We start from the raw sequence: 20,280 nt of genomic DNA, 5'->3' as shown, positions 1-20,280 counted from the left end.
CATGCTTGCCAAAGTCAAAATCGTGTCCAATAATAGATGTGCTTGCACAGTTAGACAGTATGTGATTGTCAATGTGGTTATGCTGAGAATTACATGGACAATCAATTTAGGATGGTCATTGCATTTGTCAACCTGACTAAGATGTTTGATGCAATATAATTGTGAGCTCTGTGGATTGTGCCCAGAGGTCTGGTTTCAATTCCCAACTGGCCTGGAATGTTGTTACAACACTTCTAAATACAGTGATTAAAAAAGAGCTGCCTAAATGAGAACCTCTCTCACCTGCGTTGAAACTAAACTGACCACTGTCTATGACCACACGCAACATCATTGCTCACTCAGCATCAGATTTGCAAGCCACTCTTGATCTATTTCATTTTGCTTACAAAAAAAGCTTAGTCTATTTTGGAATATGGCCAAAATAAAACTTATACTAACCTACACCTGGTCAGGTAGGGAGATGATGAAGGGACTTAACACCAGCTTACCTTCATCATCTCAGTTTTCTACAAACTATGCTAACAAGCATTTGACAACATAAACCTCCTCCATTCAACAAAAGTGCAGCCTTAATCACCACACTTATACACTAAAATGAGACCTGGATTGTGTATCAATGACATGCAAGAGTGGTAGACAAGTTCTTCTAGCAATGCTTCTCCCACACTAACTCAGAGAGACCACTGTATCAGCACGGGTAGCCTTCTTCAAGCCAGGTCCACAAGCATATCTGCAAAATCCCTGCTAGATGATCTTCTCTACCATGCCCTTTCTTCTCAACTCTCAAATGGCCAGTGCTCCAGTGAACAAAGAAATTCAAAGACATTCTGAAGTTTTCATTGAAGGACAATAGCATTGACAAGATGACAGGGAGTGTTGCTCTCAATCATTCAAAATGGTAACAAACTACCAATCATGTTGCATCACACTTTTAAAGTCACATTACAATGTTGAGGCAGAACAGCAACAGAGCAAGAATGAGAAAGCAGCAAATTATCCACCCCGGATCTCACAACCTCAGAGACAACAACTTATGCGTTGAGAATTGGCACATTCGGATGCATGAAGAAGTTCACAGCAGAAACTCTCACAGTATAGATATCATCCTCTATTTCGGGGCAGCTAATAACAGCAAAACACAAATGACGTGCAATTGTTGAAAATAAGTATTAGGTTACTGAATATCTAAAAAAGAAAAAAGCCAGTGTTTTCTCTGTTGCTATTTTGTTAGCAATGAATTCAAAAATCTGAACCCATAGCATTCACAGCCTCTTTTCAGACACAATCAGAACTATTATGTACTTGCATTGTGGACATACACGAATATTGGGTTATTTCTGACAAAGCAATTACTAGATGGAGAGGGTGATTTGGAAATGAACACAGTTAAATTTAAAATGTTGCAATACTGCACCAAAATTACCACAAATGACACTGAGTGGTTGTAAAAACTTATTTCTTTTGTTTCCAATCAGGAAAACTGTGCCCTGTAGGTCACTCTGAAACCTAAATGCAGCTTCCAGATAGTTAGCAGATCTTTGCCATCTGCGTCAATCCCTGATGATGACAAAATGTCACGCCTAACGTTTCCAGGATGTTTGCAGCATTAGTTGTAAATGCAGCGTATTCGTCCTTTAAAGTACAGGAAATGACACTAGGGATTTGTAAACAAAAAGGTTTGCATAAACTTCCACCTCCACATGCAAATACGAAATCATTGCATCAAACTTTTTTTTCTAAAAAGACATAAAGCCATCTAAAAGGTGAACTTTGTGTACTGTGAATTGTAATTAAGAATGGTGAATATAATACATTTTACTAAAAAGAGAGGTGAGCAACTGGGCCTCAAAAGGGTTCCATGAGCCCAGCTGAACAGCCATGGGTGACGATGAGCTACATTGGACATACATACACGAGCAAGCGAGCCGGGTTCGGGTACCTGCCTGGGACCGACCAGCCAGTCCCATGAACACAGAGCGTCCAGTGACCTCAGTCACTCCCCGCCCCTCGCGCCGGCCGCTCCCGCTCTTCAAACACCAACGGCTCCAACCGTCAATAGCCAGAACCGGCAACAAGGAAACTACTGTCGTCCAAGCAACTGCCTAATTAATATCCATATAATATATATTCCAGAATACATACGAGTATACTTTTTCTTACTATAATACGATATGTATTTATTAAAAGAACCACTTTACCTCGATAAACCATTCTTTATCGTTTTGTTTTATTTTGTCTCGTTTAATGAAATAGTGCAGCCCGCTATGCGACGGGGGCCTCCAGAAACTATGGTCGCTTGCTGAGGACTTTTAACCCTGAAGTTGCTGGAGCTGATTGGTATTGTTGTGCATTGCACTATTTGGTTGATGCTGCTGCTGTTATTTTTTTTCTAAATCCTAAATATGTCATTCCCAGCTCATCATTCTTCCGATGAGGTTTATGGTGTAGTGGTTGTAGGATCCTGTATGACTGATTTGGTCAGGTTAGTAGTACATGCACATATAATTTGTCCTAATGTATATATTTTGTAAAAGTGATAATTAGTTGAGCGGGTATTAATGCTGGAATTGTATTTTATTCAAATGAAGTTAATTGATTAGAAGATGAATCTGCAAAGTTAGTTTTAAAGTGTTCTTTTTATAAGTTATTGTATTTTGTCAAATTTTTTTAAGCTCATAAGCTTTTTCACATTGATGTGGTCTACATTCTTAACACAACCGTTACAGAAGGGTATGGCCTGATTGTGCATTTTTTAACAAAATGTAATATGCTGCAAACAAATGCAGTGGGGCAAATCCATCGTCTAAAGGTGTTTTTGCTATGCACTTGGACTCTGGTGAAAATATGTCTTGTTGAAATTAACCAGCCTCTCCTTCTGCAGGACTGTGACAGGTTTTGGGAGAAGGGCACCTGTTGTGTATCTCCAGGATGCGTGGTGTTTTCCTAATGCAAAGCAATGAATTTACATTAACTTGTCTTCCAATTCATGCTGTTCTCCGAGGCTTATGCCCCATAGGGGTTGTACATTTAGTAACATGCACTTTCATACCTAACTTGTTGGAAAATCAAGAATAAATAAGATTTGGATGTGCTAGTGCTGGACTGTGGGTATAAAGTTAAAAATCACACAGTACTAGGTTTTGGTCCAACAAGTTTATTTGGAAGCACTAGCTTCTCCACAACCACCTGGTGAAGGAGCAGTGCCCTGAAAGCTAGTAATTCCAAATAAACCTGTTGGAAAATATATCAATTCACAATAATGTACCCAATATAATTTGTAGCACTAAGTTTGTCATTTTAATGAATGTGTCCAAATTCCCAAGGGAGCATGCATATAAAGAAGTTCTGATTAAAATTGGTGTGAAATAAACCAATCTTTAGTTATAGCTGGGCCACCACTTCTTCCTATACTTACTGATGGCCATAGTCCACCTTAATTTTGAGTCACAGGTGTAATGGAAGGAGATTGTAGTTTTTAGGGGAGATGTTTGGATGGAGGCAAGGCACCTCATTTTGCCCGTGTACAATGTCTCTTACTTTTATGAATGAAACCCATCATATTGTATTCATTCCCACGTAGACTCATGGCTGGTTTGAATTTTAGTTAGCTACCTTTATTCTGCACTATTCCTTTTTTTTTACTTGCATCTTCCCTAACACTAGTGCCCCCACCACCCACTTGTAAATGACCTGACAAGTCTTGGAGCGCACCATATTGTTTGGGGCATTGTATGTTTGACAGATACTATTTGCCTTGTTTTATGCTCTATATTGGACATTATGGGCAACATAACAGCATGGTGATATTGGGTTTAGCAGCCATGTGATATGATTTCCTTTGGCTGTTGACAGTAAATGTTGATCACATACTTCATCTTTTTTTCTGTAACTGCCATGCTTTTAAGGTGTGAGAAGGTAGTGTCACATAGGAGTTTGGACAAGAATATCTTGGCTCTGTATTGATTGTAATGAAATCAGCCACCTGGACAAGAGAATGAGTTTCCTGATTGGGGCTGTTAATCTGGTCCAATCAGAGAGCCCTACTGACATATAATAGAATTATAGATTTTCTCCAGTGTGGAAACAGGCCATTTGGTCCATCAAGTGCACACTGACCATCTGAAGAGCACCCCACCCAGACCCAACCCCCATCCTACCGCTGTAACCTTACATTTCCTGTGGCTAATCCACTTAACCCACACATCCCTGGACACTGGGTAAATTTACATAGTCAATCCAACTAACCTGCACACCTTTGGTCTGGGAGGAAAATGGTGCACCCTGAGGGAACCCGCACAGATACAGAGAATGTGCAAACTCTATACACAGCCACCTGAGGGTGGAACCGAACCAGGTCTCTGGTAGTGTGAGGTAGCAGTGCTAGCCACTGAGCCACTATGCAGCCCTAAAAAGGGTGAGTGTGAGAGATACTGACACTCTGGTGCCTGACTCTGTATGAGGGAGTACTTTAGTCAAGGACTGTTCATATGTGTTCAAGGATGACTTGGCGGTGGGATATCAGCATCTGTGGAGTTCATTTCTGATTCCAGAGGTTGGAAGTAGAATCGATGTTCAGGCGATATCACACCGCCAGCTTCTCAATAGTAGTGAAAGATGGGCAATAACTGCTGGCCCAGTCAGCAATGCACATAACCCCATGACTGAATTCTAGTCTGTGTCTTGTTTTCATGCTTTTGCTTTCAGACATGATTTAGAGATGGTGGTGTTGGACTGGGGTGTACAAAGTTAAAAATCACACAACACCAGGTTATAGTCCAACAGGTTTAATTGGAAGCACACTAGCTTTCGGAGCACCGCTCCTTCATCAAGTGGTTGCAGAGGACACAATTGTAAGGCACAGAATTTATGGAAAAGTTTACAGTGTGATGTAACTGAAATTATACATTGAAAAATACCTTGATTGTTTGTTGAGTTTTTCATCTGTTCGAATACCATGATAGTTTCACTTCTTTAATGTGTAAATCACAAATGTTTTCTCAGGTTAACTGTAACAATTGGTGTTAGCTAGACAATATGTTAAGGTGTTAGCCCCCTGTGTTCTCTGTCTATGCCATGATGTTTAGATTGATTCTAATCTAAGAAGTGAGATAACAGAATTTTGCATGAATTCATGCAGTTTTTGAGCAAAGTACAATGTAACTCTGCAAGTACAAATTCACCCCATAAACATATATGTGTGCATGTGGGTCTTTGTGTCTGTGCGTACGTGTGTGTGTGTGTCTGTCTGTCTGGGTTGGGGGGGTTGTGAGTGTGAGAGTGTGTATATATGTGTGTGTGTGTGTGTGTGTGTAGTGTCTTAAGTCTGTGAGGAGTTGCGTGTGTGTCTGTCTGTCTGGGGTGGGTGGTTGTGAGTGTCTGTGAGAGAGAATGTAGACTGGTCTAAGTCTCTGAGAGGGTGTGTGTGTGTGTGTGTGTGTGTGTGTGTGTGTGTGTGTGTGTGTGTGTGTGTGTGTGTGTGTGTAGTGCAATGGTGGTCACCTGTAGTGTGACATGAGCCCAAGGTCCCGGTTGAGGCCCTCCCTATGGGTGCGGAACTTAGCTATCAGCCTCTGCTCGGCCACTTTTCGCTGCTGCCTTTTCTGAAGTCCGCCTTGGAGGATGGTCACCCAAAGGTCCGAGGTCGAATGTCCTGGACCGCTGAAGTGTTCCCCAACTGGGAAGGAACACTCCTGTCTGTTGATTGTTGTCCGGTGTCCGTTCATCTGTTGCCGTAGCCTTTGCTCAGTTTCCCCAATGTACCATGCCTCAGGGCATCCTTGCCTGCAATGTATAAAATAGACAACGTTGGATGAGTCACAGGAGTACCTGCTACGTACATGGTGGTATCCATGTCCACATTCTGACATGTCTTGCAGCGCCTACCGTGACAGGGTTGTATGGAGTTGTCGTGAAAGCTGGGCAGTTTGCTACGAACAATGATCTGTTCGAGGTTTGGAATATATCCTTGGTGGTGGGGTCTGTTTGGAAGTGGCAGAAATGACGAAGGATGATACGATGTATCTGGAGGTTGGTGGGGTGGTAGGTGAGGACCAGTGTGGTTCTGTCCTGGTGGCGATTGGAGGGGGGGGGGAAGTGGAGGAGATGCGGTGGAGAGCGTCGTCGACCACGTTGGAGGGGAAATTGCGGTTTTTGAAGAAGGAGGCCATTTGAGTTGTTCGGTCGTGGAATTGGTCCTCCTGGGAGCAGATGCGACGGAGGCGGAGGAATTGGGAATATGGGATGGCACTTTTACAGGGGGCAGGGTGGGAGGAGGTGTAATCTAGGTAGCTGTGGGAGTTGGTTGGTTTGTATTAAATATCTGTGTTGAGTCGGTCGCCCGAGATAGAAATGGAGGGGTCAAGGAAGGGAAGGGAGGAGTCTGAGATGGTCCAGGTAAGCTGGTGTTGTGATTTTTTAAACTTTGCTTTCAGACAGCATCGTTCATTATTCTCCCATTAACATTCACTCTTGAGTGATGTTTTATTTCTTTTAACAAAGCAGAAATTTTGGAGAATCTCAGCAGGTCTGGCAACATCTGTGGGAAACAGAATCAAGCTTACTTTGATTCAGTGACCTGTCTTCAGCATGAGTAGTAGCTAGAACATAGTAGTATGTTTGTTGAAGGAGGGGTGGTTGGTAAAGGAATGAGAAGGAGGTGGATATGGAGCCCCGAAAGAGATAGAGGCAGTTAGACAAACAAAGGGTTGGATAATGGTAAGTCAGGGAAGGAGAAAAGCTAATAATGGGGACCATTAGTGGGTGAGAGAGATTGGCTGGCTGCTTTAAGCAGCCAATGTGCTGATGAGGCCTGGGATGTTGGAGCGAGTAAAGGACGTGTAAAATGTTTTGGTTTCAAATTTGCAGCATGTGCAGTTTTTGGTTTTATGTCTTTACCATGGTCATTACTTCACCCTTTGAATACCTTTTTTTTAATTGCACTAGCTTTCTATTCTACCCCAGACCTCTGTTTTCAATAGCATGAAACTCTCTCACATTTCTACCTCCTCTAAGTTATGAAAAAGAGTCACACTTTGTTACTGTCTCCACAGATGCTGCTAAACCTGCTGACTATTTGCACCAAAGAGTCATAGAGTCCTACATCACAGAGACTGGCCCTTTGGCCCAAAATGACCTATGTTGACCAAAGTGTCCATTAATGCTAGCCCTGTTTCCCTGCACTTGGCCTGTATCCTTCTAAACCTTTCCTATCCATGTATATGTCCAAATACTTTTAAAATATTGTTAATATACCTACCTCAACACTCTGCTTGCAGCTTAGTCCATATGCTTACCACCCTCTGTGTAAAAAAAAAGTTGCCCTTTTATTCTTTCCCCTCCAGTCCTTGATTTTCCCCAACCTTGGGAAAAAGACTGAGTGCTTTCACCCTTTCCATGCCTGTCATGGTCTTATACATTTCTATGAGATCTCCACTCAATCTCCTATGCTCCCAAGAAGAAAATTCTAGCTTGTCCAACCTCTCCCAAATCAAGACAATGTCCTTGTAAATTTCTTCTGTACTCTTTCCACTTTAATAATATCCTTCCTATAGCAAGGTGACCAAAACTGAACACAATACTCCAAGTGCGGCCTCACCAACGTCCTGTATAAATGCAACATAACTTCCTAACTTCTATACTCAATGCCCTGACTAAAGGAGGCCAGTGCGCCAAAAAGCTGCCTTCACTGCCCTGTCAACCTGTAACTCCACTTTCAGAGAACCATGTACCTGAACTCCCAGATCCTCTGTTCCACTACACTTCTTAAGGCCCTACCATTCACCATGAAACTCCTACCTTAGTTTGACTGTCCAAGATACAAGACTTCACACTTATCTATGTTAAACTCCATTGCCATTTCTTAGCCCACTTCCCTAGCTGATCAAGATCCTTCTACTATTACTGATAACTTTCCTCGTTATCCAGAAAACCTCCTATTTCAGTGTCATTTGCAAACTTATTAATCATGTCTTGTACATTTTCATCCAAATTATTGATATAGATAACACGGTGGCTCAGTGGTTAGCACTGCTGCCTCACACCACCAGGGTCCCAGGTTCGATTCCAGCCTTGGGTGACCGTCTGTGTGGAGTTTGCACATTCTCCCTGTGTCTGCGTGGGTTTCCTCCAGGTGCTCTGGTTTTCTCCCACAGTCCAAAGATGTGCAGGTCAGGTGGATTGGCCATGCTAAATTGCCCATAGTGTTAGGTGCACTAGTCAGAGGGAAATGGGTCTAGGTGGGTTACTCTTCGGAGGGTCGGTGTGGACTGGTCGGGCCGAAGGGCCTGTTTCCACACTGTAGGGAATCTAATCTAAATAACAAACAACAATGGACCCCGCACCGACCTTTGGGGCACAAGGTTACAGGACTCCAGTCCGACAAGCATCCTTGCACTATTACTCCCTGCTTCCTGCCTTCAAGCCAATTGTGTATCCAATTTGCCAGCTCCCCTTGGATTCCATGTGATCTAACCTTCCAGATTAGCCTACCATGTGGAACCTTATCGTAGGCCTTGCTGAAATCCATACAAACTACATCTAACATCCTACCCTAATCAACTTTCCTGGTCACTTCTTCGAAGAGCTCTAACAAATTTGAGGCGTGATCTCCCACACACAAAGCCGTGCTGACTATTCCTAATCACTTTGTTTCGTTTTAGATTTCCAGCATCCACAGCATGTTCCTTTTATTAAACTCTGCCATAGTCTGTTGCAACCTCAGGTGGAGGATAAAACAGTCTTCTATCACGGACTAGTATCCGCTTGGCTCCAGATTTAACCTACGGTTTTTCTATAGACACTTCAATGCAAGACTCTCTACCTTGCTGGAGGAGTTCTGTTTTGAATTGGCCACTATGTCGTGCTTCTTGTGTTACCTCTCACCTTGCAACGTGCAGCCCACCACTCCCTCCGCTCCAACCCTAACCTCACCATCAAACCGGCAGACAAGGGAGGCGTGGTGGTAGTTTGGCACACCAATCTTTACATTGCTGAGGCTAAATGCCAGCTCACAGACACCTCCTCCTACTGCCCCCTTGACCATGACCCCACCACCAAACCATCATCTCCCAGACCATCCATAACCTCATCACCTCGGGGGATCTCCCATCCACCACCTCCAACCTCATAGTCCCACAACCTGCACCGCCCGTTTCTACCTCTTGCCCAAAATCCACAAACCTGACTGCCCCGGCCGACCCATTGTCTCAGCCTGCTCCTGCCCCACCGAACTCCTTTCTGCATACTTTGACACGGTCCTGTCCCCCTTAGTCCAAGAACTCCCCACCTACGTTTGGGACACCACCCACACCCTCCACCTCCTCCATGATTTTCACTTCCCTGGCCCCCAACGCCTTATCTTCACCATGGACATCCAGTCCCTATACACCTCCATCCTCCATCATGAAGGCCTCAAAGCCCTCCACTTCTTCCTTTCCCGCCGAACCAACCAGTACCCTTCCATTGACCCCTCCTTCCACAGACAGAACTGGTCCTCACCCTGAACAACTTCTCTTTCCAATCCTCCCACTTCCTCCAAACCAAAGGAGTAGCCATGGGCCCCAGCTATGCCTGCCTTTTCGTTGGATATGTGGAACAGTCCATCTTCTGCAGCTACACTGGCACTACCCCCCCACCTTTTCCTCCGCTTCATTGATGACTGTATCGGCGCACCTCGTGCTCCCACAAGGAGGTTGAACAGCTCATTCACTTTACTAACACCTTCCACCGCGACCTCAAATTTACCTGGACCGTCTCAGAATCCTCCCTCCCCTTCCTAGACCTCTCCATTTCTATCTCGGACGACCGACTCAACACGGACGTTTACTATAAACCGACTGACTCCCACAGCTACCTAGATTACACGTCCTCCCACCCTGCCCCCTGTAAAAATACCATCCCATATTCCCAATTCCTTCGCCTTCGCCGCATCTGCTCCCAGGAGGACCAAATCCACTACCGAACAACCCAGAAGGCCTTCTTCTTCAAAGACCGCAATTTCCCCTCCGACATGGTTGACTGTGCTCTCCACCGCATCTCCTCCACTTCCCACTCCTCTGCCCTTGAACCCCGCCCCTCCAATCACCACCAGGACAGAACCCCACTGGTCCTCACCTACCACCCCACCAATCTCCAGATACATCGTATCATCCTTTGTCATTTCCGCCACCTCCAAACAGACCCCACCACCAAGGATATATTTCCCTCCCCACCCCTATCAGCATTCCGGAAAGACCACTCCCTCCGTGACTCCCTTGTCAGATCCACACCCCCCACCAACCCAACCTCCACTCCTGGCACCTTCCCCTGCAACCGCAAGAAATGCAAAACTTGCTCCCACACCTCCCCCCTCACTTCCCTCCAAGGCCCCAAGGGATCCTTCCATATCCATCAGAAATTCACCTGCACCTCCACACACATTATTTACTGCATCCGCTGCACCCGATGTGGCCTCCTATACATTGGGGAGGCAGGCTGCCTACTTGTGGAACGTTTCAGAGAACACCTCTGGGACACCCGCACCAACTGCCCCGTGGCTGAACACTTTAACTCCACCTCCCACTCCGCCAAGGACATGCAGGTCCTTGGCCGCCTCCATCGCCAGACCATGGCAACACGACGCCTGGAGGAAGAGCGCCTCATCTTCCGCCTAGGAACCCTCCAACCACACGGGATGAATGCAGATTTCTCCATCTTTCTCCCCCTCCCCTTTTCTCAGTCCCAACCCTCAGAATCAACACCGCCTTCTTGACCTGCAATCTTCTTCCCGACCTCTCCGCCCCCACCCCCTCTCCGGCCTATCACCCTCATCTTAACCTCCTTCCACCTATTGTATTCCCAACGCTCCTCCCCCAAGTCCCTCCTCCCTACCTTTTATCTTAGCCTGCTTGGCACGCCCGCCTCATTCCTGAAGAAGGGCTTATGCCCGAAACGTCGATTATTCTGTTCCTTTGATGCTGCCTGACCTGCTGCGCTTTTCTAGCAACACATTTTTAAGCTTTAACCTTAAGGATCCCATGACAATATCAAAAAGAAAAGAAAATGAAATCTCCCAGTGTCCTGGTTAACAACTAAAAGTAAATTATCTGGTCATTAAATTTAGTGCAGTTTGTAGTTCATTGCTGTGCACAAATTCACTGTTGCTTTTCTTATTACGAGTATGATTGTACTTTAAAACTACTTAGGATAGAATAGCCATTTATTGTCATTTGTAATTTTTAAACACAAAAAAAGTGAAAAGTGTTTAAGTCACTATACCATGGTGCCTATCATAATAACAGCTGGTGTTGGTAAGACAAAGTCCATCTTAGTTGAATTCCTAGCTCCTGCGTTTGGGAAAGACGGTACCATTGTGAGGCCATCACACTTGTTGCTATGATTTGGAGATGCCGATGTTGGACTGGGGTGTACAAAGTTAAAAATCACACAACACCAGGTTATAGTCCAACAGGTTTAATTGGAAGCACACTAGCTTTCGGAGCGACATTCCTTCATCAGGTGATAGTATTTCAGCAACAAGTCCACTAGGACAGAAGTTGCTGCTGAAGCAAGCTGTTCACTCCAGGCCACTGGAATCCCAGCCAGCAAAACTCTGCAGAAGCTGCTCCAAGGACCAATCACTGCTTTGTTGCAAAATACTTCAGACCAATCAAAATATGAAAAGTATAATGTAATTGCATATGTGCCTCATTCACACTGTATTTTAAACAGTTAAAGAAAGTAATGAGATTACAATGAGAGGGTGCTGTGTATTGCATAATCATCATAATTCTCTGAATTTAGTAATTTTCTTTATCTTTTCAGTTGAATTGTTTCAATTACAATTGCTATTATTAAATCAAAGAGTCTTTTTGCTCTCCTGAAGTACTGCATGTTTTCCAACCTTCTCTGCCTTTCTAATCTAGTGCAAAGAATTGTTGGTGGATTCTAGCATTCCTAGGTTAAAGCGTCTGATCTGATTTGTTGCAGTATCAGTAGGTTGCAGCTATTTTCTCTTTGACTTTGGCTGTCTTTGCTGTGCCAGTCACACTGAAAATAATCTCAAGGTAAGTAACACCTTTACCTGTTCATTAGGAGGGTGATATGTTGGCTCAGTGGTTAGCATTGCTGCCTCACAATACCAGAGCCGCAGGTTCGATTCCACCCTCGAGCAACTGTCTGTGTGGAGTCTGCGCATTCTCCTCCTGTCTGCAAGGGTCTCCTCCTGGTGCTCTGGTTACCTCCCACAGTCCAAAGATGTAGAAGTTGCTAAATTGACCAGAGTGTCCAGGCCTGTACAGGCTGGGTGGATTAGCCATGGGAAATGCAGGGTTACAGAATAATGTGGGGGTTGTTGGATGGGATACGTTTTGGAGGGTCACTGTAGACTCAATGAGACAAATGGCCTGCTTCCAGACTGGAGAGATTACACATTTGCAGCCTTGTGGACTCTACATTCAGCTTTAAAATATCAGATTGCGACCTCTGCTTTTGTTTAATTGTGTTTTATTTTCTTGATGGCAGCTTCATGTTCCATTCAGATTTCCCTATCCAAATACTGCTCACTTTTTGCCTCTCACCATCATCCTTTCCAATCTTTGATTTCTCCTGCCTTTCACTTGCGCTGACCTTCCCTTATCTTCTCTTCATTTATCTTTAACTTGGTTAAGACCTATTATGGTTTTAACGTTATCCAATACAGCCAAAAGGTCTTTGTCTGCCTCCACGAGTTTCTCCTGACCTGCTGGATATCTCTACTATAAAGTGAGGACTGCAGATGCTGGAGATCAGAGTCGAAAGGTTTGGTGCTGGAAAAGCACAGTCGATCAGGCAGCATCCGAGGAGCAGGAGAGTCGACGTTTCGAACATGAGCTCTTCATCAGGAATGAGGGGATGGCCCAAAGAGGTTTGGGGATGGGGTGGGAGGGGGATGGTAGCTGGGAATGTGATAGTTAGATGAAGGTGGAGGGTGATGGTGATGGGTCGAAGAGGAGGGTGGAGCGGATAGGTGGGAAGGGAGATGGACAGATAGAACAGTTGAAGAGGGCGGTGCCGATTTGGAAGGTTGATTCTGGGATGGGGTGAGGGAGGAGAAATGACGATGATCCTGTGTGGTTGGAGGGTCCCAAGGCAGAAGATGAGGCATTCTTCCTCCAGGCGTCGGGCAGCTAGAATTTGGCGGTGGAGGAAGCCCTGGGCCTGCATATCCTTGGTAGAGTGGAGGGGGAGTTAAAATGTTTGGCCACAGGGTGGTAGGGTTATTTAGTGCATGTGTCCCAGAGATGTTCCATTCTGTAAGTTGGTGTCCTATCCCTCCAATGTAGAGGAGGTCACATCGGGAGAAACGGACACAGTAGATGACGTGTGTGGAAGTACGGGTAAGTCTTTATTGGATGTGGAAGGATCCTTTGGGGCTTTGGACTGAGGTGAAAGGGGAAGGTGTGGGCACAAGCTTTGCCCTACTTGCAGTGGCAGGGGAAGGTGCTGGGAGTGGACGGTGGTTTGGTGGGAGGTGTGAACCTGACAAGAGAGTCACGGAGGGAACGGTCTCTGCGGAACGCAGATAGGGGTGGGGAAGGAAATATGTCCCTGGTGGTGGAGTCTGTTTGTAGCTGGTGGAAATGGCGGAGAATGATGTCTTGTATCCAGAGCTTGGTGGGATGGAAAGTGAGGACTGGTGGGTTCTGTCCTTGTTGCAGTTGGAGGGGTACGGTTCAAGGACAGAGGTGTGGGAAGTGGAGGAGACATGCTGGAGGACACCGTCGACCACGTGGGAGAGGAAATTGCATTCTTTGAAGAAGGAGGCCATCTGGGATGTTCTATGTCACTGGAGATGGAGAGGTCTTGGAAGGGGAGGGAAGTGTCTGAGAGAGTGCAGGTGATCTTGAGGTCAGGGTGAAGGCGTTAGTGAAGTTGATTAACTGTTCAACCTCCTCGTGGGTGCACGAGGTGACGCTGATACAGTCATCGATGTAGCGAAGGAAATGGTGGGGAGTGTTGTTGGTTGAACATATCTCTGCATACCTTGACAATATCCTGTCCCCCTTGGTTCAGGATCTCCCCAAATACCTTCGGGACACCACCCACATCCTCCATGACTTTCGCTTCCCAGCCTCCAATACCTCTTCTTCACTATGGATATCCAGTCCCTGTACACATCTATCCGCCATGACGAAGGTCTCCAACCCCTCTGTATCTTCCTCTCCCGCCGACCTAACCAGTACCCTTCCACTGACACGGTCATTAGATTAGCTGAACTGGTTCTCACCCTCAACAACTTCTCCTTCGAACCGTCCCACTTCTTCCAAACCAAAGGGGTAGCCAAGGGCACCTGCATGGGCCCCAGCTATGCCTGTGTCTTCGGGTACGTGGAACAGTCCATCTTCTGCAGCTACACCAGCACCATTCACCACCATTTCCTCTGCTGCATTGATGACTGTATCGGCGCCACATTGTGCTCCCACGAGGAGGTTGAACAGTTCATCAACTTCACCTTTACTTTCCACCCTGACCTCAAGTTCACTTGGACCATCTCAGACACCCCCCTCCCCTTCCTGGACCTCTCCATTTCTGGCGACTGACTCAACATGGACATCTACTTCAAACCCACAAGGTCCCACCCTGCCTCCTGAAGAAATGCTCCCAAATCCTCTGCCTCTGCTGCATCTGCATCCAGGAGGACCAATTGCATCCCAGATGGCCGCCTTCAAGGACTGCAATTTCCCTCCCACATGTTTGATGATGCCCTCCAGTACATCTCCTCCACTTCCCACACCTCCACTCTTCACCTTCATCTACGTATCGCATTCCCAGCTCTCCTTCCTCCTCTTCTCCCCCACCCCCCCCCCCAATATCTCCCCTATAACTCTCAACCTCCTTGGGCCACCCCTCGTTCCTGATGAAGTACTCATGCTTGAAATGTTGATTCTCCTGCTCCTCAGATGCTGCCTAACCGGCAGCACTACGCTTTTCGACTGTGATGTATTTCGAGCTTTTATTTATTTATCTCTCAAATTGTTTTGTGAGATTTTGGATGTCCATGTTGTTCAGAGACTCCTTAACCACCTATCTACTTTTAATGCCATTGATCGATCTATTCTCTCAAGTCCACCATGGTATTGCTGTTATTCACTGTCACGTGAACAAATAAAATAGAAGCCAAAGTAGACCATTTGGCTCCTGATCTCCTGGGATATTCTCAGGATGCATCCAGAGAATTATCTGCTCCTCTTTGATATTTATAAACTATTTATCATCTGGAGTACGGCATCAGCCTACGTCTTGTTCGCAGTATACAACCCAACACCTTTGCCTCCTCAATCAATCCAGCCTGCCAACACTAAGATGGAGATGAACTATAATTTCTTCTAACTTCCTGTCAGTAAGCCAAATCCGTTCTCTTTGGCTCCTTCCAGCATACATTCTAGCCTTAATTCTATTTACATTGTTAGCTGCTGAATGCGACTCTGTTGTAGAACTTTGACATTTCTTGACTACAAGCTTTGCTTACTCTCCATATTTGCTTTGTTCCATATCATTTCCTATCTCTGCCTCTTTCTGTCACCACTGCCCAAATCTGTGATTTCATCAGCTCCAGGGTCAACTTCTCTGAAAGATTATTGACCATAAACATATATTTCTCTTTTTGCAGATACTGCCAGAAGCACATTATGAACAAAAGTGTTTTTAAACATGTGGATTAGAAAAAATATTTTAGATGTCATGACAAACCTCTGAAGCTAGTGGGATTTGAGTTTACTCTTGTTTTGGATTTCTAGCATCTATCTTATTTTGCTCAGACCAGCTTCAGCACACTTTATGACCACAAAGCCATTTTGTCCATCGAGTCTGCTCTGTCATTCATTCATAAAGTGCAGTAAATGCCCTTTGGTCCAGAGAGTCTGCACTGACAATAACTACTGCTAAAGGCTAATCCCAATTTCCTGCACTTGTCCCATGTCATTGAATGTCATGACTAATGTGTTTCTCAACTCCATTCTCTTCTCTTCTCACCATAACCCTTGATCCATCAAGAATCTATCTCTGTCTTTAAATACAGTTAATGATTTGGCCTCCACAGCCTTCTGCAGAAATGAGTTCCACAGATCATCACCCTCTGGCTGAAGAAATTCCTTCTCTTCTTAGTTCTAAAGGGTCATCCCTTCATTCTGAGGCCTCAGGTCCTACCCTTTTCTACAGAAGGGGAAAAAATTCTCCATGTCCACTCTATCCAGGCCTCTCCATATTATGTAGGTTTCAATCGGATTCCTCTGCCCTTGCCCAATCCCCATGTTCTTCTAGACTCCATCAAATTCAGATGTGGAGCCCTGAACTGCTGCTCATGTGACATGCCTTTCAACCCCCGAATCGTTCTTTTAAACCTTCTCTGGACCCCTTCTAATGCCAGCACATCCTTCCTGAGATACCAGGCCCAAAACTGCTCATACTATTTCAATTGTGGTCTGACCAGAGCCTTATACAGCCTTGGCAGTACTTTACTGATCTTGTATTCTAGCCTTCTTGAAATGAATGTTGACATTGCATTTGCCTTCCTAACTGCCAACTGAATCAGCATGGTAACCTTAAGAGAATTCTGAACTAAGACTGTCAAATCCCTTTGTTGCTTCAGATTTCTGAAGCCTTTTCCTGTTTAGAAAATAGTGTACACCTCTATTCTTACTACCAAAGTGCATAACCTCACACTTTCCTACACTGTATTCCATTTCTACTTCTTTGCTTACTCCCCTAGCTTGTCCAGGTCCTCCTTCAGCCTTACCGCTTCCACAACACTACCTGCCTTTCCACTTATCTCTGTGACAATTTGAAATACGGCATCCGTATTCCCTGCTAGGGCATGTCCTCCACTCCAAGGTCTGTGTGCCTTATTTGATATCTGAGGTACCATCCTCATTTTCCAGTCATTTCCTTAGACATGCCTACTCCTCTTAACGTTTTTTTTGCCTTTTGTTCCCATGTGCACAATCAACTCCAATGTGGGGCTGCACTTTGTTCACCCCAATCCCACTCCCTCTACTGTTTAGCTGTTTAGTATACTCCTATCCTTTTCAACTTGTTGTTTGCATTATTTATTTATTTCTATCTGCCTTAACTTCTCTTTGATTGTACAGTTATCTCCCATTTCTTTCTATTTTCCATCCGATTCAACATTTCTTCATCTTTTGAGATGCCTTTCTTTTGGAAGATGGCAAGATACTTAACATGCATTTTTACCACTGTTCTACTTGAGCAGCACTAATGTTGTGACTGAGCCAGAGACTTTAATTTCTAATAAAATCTTCTGGCTAGCAGGGAAAGTAAGATGTTCTATGTCTTTAACATTCATGGTGACCTTGTTGGCCTTGAAGCTGAATGATTTAAGCTACAATTTGTCATGAGTTGAGAATCACATTAAACTTTTTTTTAAATCAGCTGATTGATGTACAAATGATTGAGCTAACTTTAGCACAACTTGTACAGTTCTTCAGTTTTTTTCCCCAGGTCTCTTTATGACTCATTATTTATGAGCAGAATGTACAGAAACAGTGCAGGCCATGGGACATAGAGGGCATGTTAGGAGGGTGAGTCCAAGAAAATATCTAGTGTATAAATGAAAACAATATAACTTTGAATTCATTTCTTTTTAATCATTGTATGTTCGAATCATAATCAGTTTATTATACTTATGTTGTACTTTTGGTCACAAAATGCATTATGTTCCATTTTGCTTCATTCTTTTCAACATTTGTAGAATGTCTGTGGTACCATCCAGCTGCGGCAATAATTGGCCAGATTAGATTGTCCTACATTTGATGGACCTGGGCAATTTTCCACAGTGAGCTGAAACCAGTGATGAAGAGTGCCTGGACAAACCCCTGTCAAAACAAAATGTGTGAAGAAACAAATTTTAGACAGCATATTTGGCACATTACAGGCATTTATTTATTGATGGTTTGCTGATTTATTTGTTTCATGTTTTCAGTTAAACTATTCAATTATTAAGCAATGGCTCTTCCCACTGAGGCATATATGAAATACAAAAGATTTATCACTTTTGTGTTCTCATATCTTTTTTGTTTTGCAGACAATGCCTGTTTTAGTAAAGTTAGAGCTATATGCATTTCTAGCGTTTTTGTCTGTTTTATCAATAAGTACTTAATCCAAGAAAAATTCTAATCATGAATAATTAGTGGCATTTGCTAACTAATAGGAGCGCATTTAATTAGGAACACTTTTTTTTTGAGTCGTTACTATCCCTTCCCATTAACAATAATCTCTAGTCGACTTAACAACTTCTGTCAAGTTAGCATAGCAAATAATGCATTTTTGCAGGAGAGATTTTATCAAATTTTGGGAATCTTAAGTTTGTAGGGTTTTTAATCAGCCTAATCCACTTTTATAATATCATAAAGGAATAATAAAATAGTATAAAGCTATTTTTATTCGAATACTTTGGAATATTGTGTGCAATTCTGGTCTCTTTCCTATCAGAAGGATGTTGTGAAACTTGAAAGGGTTCAGAAAAGATTTACAAGGATGTTGCCAGGGTTGGAGGATCTGAGCTACAGGAAGAGGCTGAATAGGTTGGGGCTGTTTTCCCTGGAGCATCGGAGGCTGAGGGGTGACCTGATAGAGGTTTATAAAATTATGAGGGGCATGGATAGGATAAATAGACAAAGTCTTTTTCCTGGAGTCGGGGAGTCTAGAACTAGAGGGCATAGGTTTAGGGTGAGAGGGGAAAGAAATAAGAGACCTAAGGGGCAACTGTTTCACACAGAGGGTGGTACATGTATGGAATGAGCTGCCAGAGGTAGTGGTGGAGGCTGGTACAATTGCAACATTTCAGAGGCATTTGGATGGGTATATGAATAGGAAGGGTTTGGAGGGATATGGGCCGGGTGCTGGCAGGTGGGACTAGATTGGGTTGGGATATCTAGTCGGTATGGACATGTTGGACCGAAAGGTCTGTTTCCATGCTGTACATCTTTATGACTCTGACTTGTTATTTCTCTCTTGATTTTCAAAATGGTCACTAAGCGTATAGCATTTTTCTGGCATTTAAAAATAACCTTGAGACATTAACCAATTGCCCTGATGTTGCATTTCTGCGCCCAATCTTCTTGTTTGGTTTCTATTAAAAGTTCATGTATTCATCCCACTCATTCTTCAGCTGATTACGTTGCTGACATCAATGGTTTAAGAGTAGTTTTTTATTATATATTGTATAGTGTTGTACTGGCAGTACATTATTAGGAGATATAATCATGTGCTGGTGAGACAATGCAGTTGAGAAAATAGCTCCAGATAAACTTCACAATGCACTAATTTGCTACATTGGCAAAATCCGTTCCAATTGCATTGTCATGATAATGACACGATAATATACTGTTCTATACAAAGGGCACAGTGCTAATTACATCATAGTACTAGACTTATAATTTATTGGCCACAATGCCTAAAGTTCACTGATTGCATTATCTATCTTTTCAATGTGGCATCACAATGCATTTTGGCAAACACCAGATTGCAAGCTGTTGTTGCTTCAATTGAAACAGTCTGAAATCTAACTTATTCCAACTGGAATGTATGTTTTATAAATACAAAGAAGCACTAGCATTCTACCTTCACAAAACCAAATCTTAATTGTTACAAAATTTATAGCAGTTATTGACATGAATCTTTCTCATATTTGGATTTATTTTTTGTTAGCCTGTCTGAGCTCACCTCACCAGCAGGCAACGATTGTGCGGCAACAGCAGCAAACTTAACATTGTTTCAAAAAAGTGGTATGGTGGAGAGGTTGGTGGACAATGCTAGGTTTACAACTAACTGGGTTAACATTTCAAAGTGATGGGAATATTTAGGGGTCTGACAGCATCTGTGAAGAGAGAAACAGTTAACATTTTTAGTTAAATGTGATTTTTTTTCCAAAACTGACATAAGTATTCTAAATAGCAGTCGTATTTGACTCAACATTTCTCAGTGACATCTCTGCACAGGGAAATAAAATTGTTTCCTGCGTTTACTACTTTTATTTCTGCTTTCCAGCATTTATAGCATTTGATTTTACTTCAGTTTTTCTTTAATTTTTGTTAGTTTCTCCAGTAGAATTTTATAAAATAACTAGTCAATATGGTTTATATTTTGCAGCTGACATGAGACTTCTCCATATTGTGACCCTGTTTCCAAGGTTAAGTAGGCAGAACACTATTTAACACTGGACTTTATTTATAAATTAAGAATTTACACTGAAATGGATAAATCCTCAATGAGATCCATTGTCATTCATCCACTTCTCCTTTCAATTTA

General features: G+C 43.6%; 2 protein-coding genes across 11 annotated transcripts in view; one reads left to right on the top strand and one right to left on the bottom strand.

Moving 5' to 3' along the window:
• The window catches only part of babam2 (BRISC and BRCA1 A complex member 2), a 204,281-nt gene extending 201,984 nt beyond the window's left edge, over positions 1–2,297 (bottom strand). For 2 of the 5 annotated variants that reach the window (XM_072551230.1, XM_072551257.1), the window contains exon 1: positions 1,940–2,103. The gene's annotated coding sequence lies outside the window, so the exon portion shown is untranslated. Of the gene's footprint in view, positions 1–1,912; positions 2,104–2,198 lie in introns of those variants that run through there. The other 3 variants (XM_072551249.1, XM_072551237.1, XM_072551243.1) reach the window with 3 other exon arrangements.
• A 12-nt stretch (positions 2,298–2,309) lies between these two features.
• rbks (ribokinase) overlaps positions 2,310–20,280 on the top strand; it is a 271,611-nt gene continuing 253,640 nt past the window's right edge. For 5 of the 6 annotated variants that reach the window (XR_011953324.1, XM_072551283.1, XM_072551302.1 and 2 more), the window contains exon 1: positions 2,310–2,482. Coding sequence is in view for 5 of the 6 variants with exons in the window: in XM_072551283.1 (XP_072407384.1) it covers positions 2,403–2,482 (80 nt within the window). In the remaining variant the exon portion in view is untranslated. The remainder of the gene's footprint in view (positions 2,483–20,280) is intronic. The other variant, XM_072551269.1, reaches the window with a different exon arrangement.

The sequence above is a fragment of the Chiloscyllium punctatum genome, chromosome 3, assembly GCF_047496795.1.
Source record: "Chiloscyllium punctatum isolate Juve2018m chromosome 3, sChiPun1.3, whole genome shotgun sequence".
NCBI classification, from domain to species: domain Eukaryota; kingdom Metazoa; phylum Chordata; class Chondrichthyes; order Orectolobiformes; family Hemiscylliidae; genus Chiloscyllium; species Chiloscyllium punctatum.
The sequence above is the reverse complement of the archived record's forward strand: the minus strand, read 5'-3'. Positions and strand labels throughout refer to the sequence as shown.